Raw genomic sequence first — 6,330 nt, forward strand, 5'->3', positions numbered from 1 at the left:
GCTTCCTGCGGGGCGGGTGCCAGGTTCGTGGGGGCCTTCTCACGATCGATGCTGCTTAGGTTCTGTGCCAGTGGTTATGCAGCTGGCTTGCAGCGGAGCACCGCATCGTTAAAGGCGAAGTGCAGCGTGCTGGAAAACGTAAATAGAAATGTCTTGTCTTTCTTCAGGTAAATTTTATCAACATGTCCCAGCAGAGCCCTCCCAAGCCACCTTAGCTAGCGTGTCTCCTGTTTTTGCAGTGGTAAGTACATGCAGGAGTTTCCACCAGCAAGGGCAGCTTGTGCAGGATGATGGTACTCTTTCTTAAAGCATCAGAAGAGCAGATAGATTTCATCTCTCAAAAGACATCCCTAGTTCTAAATTGCTGGTTTAAGGTACTCTTACTTGACCTGTTAGCAGTCTTCCAGTATCTGAAGGGGCCCTACAAGTATGCTGGAGAGGGACTCTTCATCAGGGACTGTAGTGCTAGGACAAGGGGTAATGGGAAGTTCAGGTTAGATATAAGGAAGAAGTTCTTCACAGTGAGGGTGGTGAGGCACTGGAACAGGCTGCCCAAAGAAGTGGTGAACGCTCCAACCCTGGTGGTGTTCAAGGCCAGGCTGGACAGAGCCTTGGGCGTCATGGTCTAGTGTGAGGTGTCCCTGTCCATGGCAGGGGGTTGGAACTAAGATGAGTTTAAGGTCTTTTCCAACCCAAACCATTCTATGATTCTATACAGCTTTTGTCAAGATGTTTTTCTAAGATCCAGTATCTGCTACAAATTCTCTTGCTTTAATTGTGAAGGTGGGTCAATTCTTGGAAGTGCTGCAGTCAGAAGCTTTCTCGTTAAGCTTGTCAAGGCTTGCGATTGTCTTATAGAAACATTATTCCTGGTTTTTGGTAGCTGTAGTTTTAAGCAAACAGATGATTTGGGAAAAAATAAGATATATATTCTTTTAGAAAAATTAGTCTGAAAGCTATTTGCAAGCTGCTTGATTGACATTATTAGTGCATGTGAGGGAAGGGAAGGCCTTCTTTTGGGGATGAAAAGCAGTCATTCTGCAACAAGGTGCATGCAGGTAGATCCTTGTGGCCATGTATCCCCTGTTGCAGCTCTGCTGGAATGTGTGCTTAGGTATGTTTAATTCACAGAATGTTATTCTTAAAGTCAGTAATACGGAATTAAGCCACATGGTTTATGACCAAATACCAAGCTTTCTGATTAAACCAGACATTGCAGTTTTTCCAGTGAAATAATTTTATTATGAGATACAAACATTACATGAAAAATCTAAGTGACAGGTGCTAAGATAAGAAGGATTTAGGTGAAGGTTACTAACTGAATAGCGTATCAAAGCAGCGCTTGAGATGCACACAAGGCCTAATCACTCAGTTTGTGGTACTCTTCGCTTTTAGAATTTTATTTGTAAACTCTTTTGATTGCTCCAAAGGAAATAGCAAAATTTGTGATCAAAAATGTGAGATGCCCCACTGATCTCTTCTCCCTGGTATCCAGTGATAGGTCACGTTTGAGTGGTTCAAAGCTGTGCCAGCGTATGTTTAGACTGGACATGAGAAAGCATTTGTTTCTTTACCAAGAGGGTGCTCAAGCACTGGAATGGGCTTTCTAGAGAGGTGGTTGATGCCCCAAGCCTGTCACTGTTGAAGGGGCATTTACACAGTGCCTTAATAACATGCTTTAATTTTTTGTCAGCCCTGAAATGGTCGGGCAGTTGGATCCTGTAATTGTTGTAGGACCCTTCTGACTGAAATAGTCTATTCTATTCTAAGTCTGATCCTCTGTAAACTACCTTCTTCCCAAGGTTTACGTAGGAACTTGGTCATGCAGATGACAACTGGTATTTGGTGTGTGGCAATCTGGAGCAAATTTTTCTTAATTGGGATGAACTGTGAAGAGAGTGAATAAAAGGCTGCTTTTTCTTCATAATGAATATTCCATTAGACTTTAGGCAAGCGCAGACAATTTTAGGAATTGATTTCTGGATATATAGTAGTTCTGTGAAAAAAATTTTTTTTCCTCTCCTTTAGATAAAGCTTGACAAAGAGGGAAATACTACCTATTTTGGTGAGTTCTCATGGCAATTTTGGTTGGTTGGTTGGGTTTTGTTTGTCTTTTTTCCTTGTCCAATACAGAAAAGCCCAGTTGGCAGTTTGCATGGGATAGGAAGTTATATTTGGGATACTTCTTTGCATGGGATGTTGCAATGTGTTCTTTGTTTTGCTGCCTTCTATTGGTCTTCATAGCATCTTTATTGTTACAGTTTTTACATATTTTTAAATAATACTTTGAAAATAACTTATTCCATCTCTCACAGGAAGGTCATTTTTACTTTGTCTTTTCTGTTTCTGACAAGCATGCAGCTTTCCTCACCTTGTATTTCCTTCCTTTGAGCTTTCTCAAATGAGTCACCTGGTTTCTGATGTGAAATTAACTTTCATGGCCAACTTTTTCACTTATATCTGAATTTTTTCTCTTCCCATTTAAGATACAGTCTTACAAACTTTGTATATTGAGGAATCAATGGGAGGAAAACTGGTTTAAAGATAATAGGGGTTTTTTTCCTTCTGTGGGACTTAGAGTAAAATGTCATTTCAGAACATACATGCTTGTCCCCTAATGTCTTCGTTTGAAAATATTTTTATGCTAGAAAAGAAGAAAACTGAATTGTACCAGGAATTGGGTCTTCAAGCTCGAGATCTAAGATTCCAACACGTAATGAGCATAGCAACTAGGAACAATAGAATCATCGTGAGAATGGAGGTAATGGTTTCCCTGTAGTTGAGTGTAAACTTGAACCATGTCTTAAACTTGGACTTGCATTTTCTTGCAAAGTTCTTTTAATACCAGCTTTCTATGAGGCGCAGTCCAGCAGTAAATGTGTCTTTGGAGCTCTGCCTGGCAATCAGAGGTACGGGTTTACCGACAGTACATATTAATGACAGGAGAAGTTACTAACATTGTCATAGAAGTAAAGGCTTACAATCATACCACCACTGCTCAGTCATACCATAAAGCCATCTGACATACCACCACTGGCACAGTGTTGTGTCTGAACCGGAGGGAATGTACTAGTTTGCAGTTAACATGAGATTCTGTTATTTTCCTGCCTGGAAAGACATTTGATGAAGGCTTTATCAGAGCCTAAATTATCAAATGTGCTACAGAGTTACAAGATATCTTGAAAGAGGTGGTTTTTCAGACTTTGCATTTACTGTCTTTTTCAGTTCTTGAAGGCTGTCATAACACCAGAGTTTCTTCTGATATTAGATTATCGTAATTTAAATCTGGAACAGTGGCTCTTCAAGGAACTAGCATCTCAGCTGGCTGGGGAAGGTCAGCTAGTTACATATTCCCTGCCCTTTGAATTCCGAGCCATAGAAGCAATCCTGCAGTACCGGGTGAGCTGTCTCATTTTTATTTAAACAGTTTTGGACGTTGTTGCTTCATAGAAAGGACAGTACGATTTTATTCTTGTGTAACTTTTTATACGTACACATTTCTATATGTATTCTGCACTTACGGTAGGAGCTCATTTTGTTTTGACTTTTGTTACTTTAGTTTTTATGGTTTTGTGTGTACATGTGTTTCCATTCCCTTCCCAAGAAAGTGCTAATTGGATATGATGGCTTCACCGTCATTTGGACAGTTAAAAACAAGTCAGAGTACCTTTCTAGAGACGTGCTGTAGCTGAAATGGAAGTCATGCTGAGGATTTTGGCCCCTTGGGCAGGAGTCGGATAACAATTTCTAGCTATCCTTAAAAATCTGTGCTTACTAATGCTAATATGACATTTCTAGACAAATAGTGTTTTAGCTTTTTCAGCCTTACTGCTGTGGTTGTCACTGGGTTTCAGTTAAGTGCAAATCCCTTTTATAAAATACTGTATTTTGCACTGGCTTTATCATGTAAGTGGTATCCCTGTAGCAAGTATTTCCTGGGCACTGGAAAGCAGATTGTATTAACTGCCTGTTACTGTGAATTCTGTGTTCAGAGACAGGAGTCAGTAGCCCAAGTCATTCTAAAGGGATTGCTTTAATTCTTATGAAGGATCATGTTGTTACCTAGATCAGCAGACTGCAGGGGAGACTTAACACTTTGCAGCCTCAGATCCTTGAGACACTGGAAGCTCTAGTGGACCCCAAGCTTTTGTCTGTGGATAGGAGTAAACTACACATTCTCCTGCAAAATGGCAAGAGGTAAATAAGAGTAAGCTGTGAAGAGCTGAGACAATGACCATAGAAAATTCTGTGCAATGAAATGTTAGAAAAGTGGTGTCTAGTACTAATTTCCTAGCTAACTGTATGCTGGGTTGTGCATCTTATTTCTAAATGTAAAAATTGCTATGTGGAAGATGAGCGATAGTGGGCAAAATAGAAAAAGGGAAGTCTATTCCAAGTTGTCAGAAATACAGTTAAGCTTCTTAAATAGCATCTGACAGAAGAAAATAATACCTAAAAGAATAAAATAGCATCATGAAAATGTTTCATGTAATGTAAAACAAGATTAGCTTTTGGATCTATGCTTTAAAGTTACTAGTTCTCATATACTGGTACCTTCCTGTATTAGCCTCTCTGATACATACTTGCTACATGCTCATAGACTGCTTGTTTCCTCTAGCTTAGGAATATATCCAGAAAACAGATCTGAATCCCATTCAGTGTATGTCTGTAGCTCACTGGTCCACAGACAGATCACTGCCACTGCTAAGCGTATGGCCTGTAGGGAATCTTTTGAAGGAGTTCTTAGAACCCTGGAAGGAAGTGTTCCCTGGCCACTCCGTCAGGTGAGGGTGCTGGCTGGCAAACTCAGTTAGAGATTACCTTTGTGCACTGGTGCCAGTGGGGATTACTTGACCTTTTTTGCCTGTTCTTTCTTCAGCTTGTCAGGACTGGAAACAGATCTTAAAGTTTTCAAAGAAACAATTCTGGAGATCTTAGATGAAGAAGAATTAATAGAAGAGCTCTGTTTATCTAAATGGACTGATCCACAAGTATTGTATGTATATTTTGAAACCACATACTTTTTTAACAGTGTGATTTGTTTTAGAAGAACTTGAACACTAAACTGTGTGTTCCCTGCCAAAAGCAGAAAGAAAAAGATTTATTTTTTTAAAGCCCTAATACCGCTTCAGAAATCAGTGTATTTGCCATTTTGGAGATGGACTCCATTAGCACTAGTTATATTAAGCAGTTTCAAATAGTTCTTGGTGTAACAGGCCAGCTCATCCAGTATGTAATGGGATGGGAGCAGGATGGCAGAAGGAGAAGAGGCAAATGTTAACACTTTCTGGGAGAATTTTGCTCATTTTAAAGCTTGTCTTAAATAGGTCAGACACCATGTTAGAAGTGTTCTGAACACCATTCTTCTAGCCTTTTGCTTACCAGCAGAACCTGAAGGAAAGAGGCCCTGGAACAATCTTGTGCATCTGAAGAGCAGCATTTCAGGAAAGATGTAAATGCAGAAATAGTCCTATTGCACCCTCTCAAATTCCGGTGAAAGACAGCAGCAGCAGCAGTATCAGTTGCTTTAACAAAGACTAAAAAGCAAAAAGAGAATGTGTACCAGACCCCAGTATGTTTTGGGCTGAACTGTATTTAAATCTTGGGCGTACGGACGTGCTTTATGTTTAAGCAGATAACAGAAACTGCTTTTCAGCATCATGTGCGAAGTTGCTGAATGCTACTTTTGCCTAATCACACTGCATGTGGATATTAATACTGTTTACACAGTAGCATGGGTTTGAAATCAGGAGATAGTTTCTTGGCCTGCAGAGCTTAGTCTAAATGTGCAGTAGAAACTCAGTATTCCAGAAGTGGGACACGGTTGGAATTTCTAGTGTATCTGCTGGAGCAGTATCAGGAGGGCTCTGAATTCAAGGCTGCTCCTGAGCCAGCAGCTGGTCTTTGTCCTGGTTTTGCTCACAGCCTTCCTCTGGACTTAATACAAGCTGCTGGCAAATCTCTTCTTGCCTCACGGTAGACAATGTATAGGGAACTTCTAGGAAAGATACAAGGGAACCTCACACACTCATGTCAGGAGAAGCCTCAAGTCATCCTTTCTTTCAGACACCATTGCACAAGGGTAGGAGAGGTGGTGGTGGGAGGTTGTGCCGTGCTGCAGGGTGCAGTGAGATGGTCTGTGTACAACACACACCAGGAAACACTAGTCATGGCAGCACATTTGCAGGTAGGCAGTGTGTGGGCAGCTCTTCTGGCTCCACAATTCATGGAGGTGATAAGTGGTGTTTGCTGAACTCAAGAAGTCTGAGAAGGTGTGGAGTAACCCAGTGAGTCATGTGAGTGCCATCAGAGATCATTTGTAGCAGGAAT

General features: G+C 40.8%; 1 protein-coding gene across 1 annotated transcript in view; it reads left to right on the top strand.

Moving 5' to 3' along the window:
• Window positions 1-167: 167 nt before the first annotated feature.
• Window positions 168-6,330, top strand: part of MRS2 (MRS2 magnesium transporter) — a gene marked incomplete at its 5' end in the record, with an annotated part of 10,868 nt that continues 4,705 nt past the window's right edge. Inside the window, 6 exons of the mRNA XM_010014069.1 lie at window positions 168-241; window positions 2,029-2,065; window positions 2,649-2,761; window positions 3,226-3,399; window positions 4,067-4,197; window positions 4,880-4,996. Of these exons, the coding sequence (XP_010012371.1) occupies window positions 168-241; window positions 2,029-2,065; window positions 2,649-2,761; window positions 3,226-3,399; window positions 4,067-4,197; window positions 4,880-4,996 (646 nt within the window). The remainder of the gene's footprint in view (window positions 242-2,028; window positions 2,066-2,648; window positions 2,762-3,225; window positions 3,400-4,066; window positions 4,198-4,879; window positions 4,997-6,330) is intronic.

This window comes from Nestor notabilis, unplaced genomic scaffold (genome assembly GCF_000696875.1).
Source record: "Nestor notabilis isolate BGI_N333 unplaced genomic scaffold, ASM69687v1 scaffold8000, whole genome shotgun sequence".
NCBI classification, from domain to species: Eukaryota; Metazoa; Chordata; class Aves; order Psittaciformes; family Psittacidae; genus Nestor; species Nestor notabilis.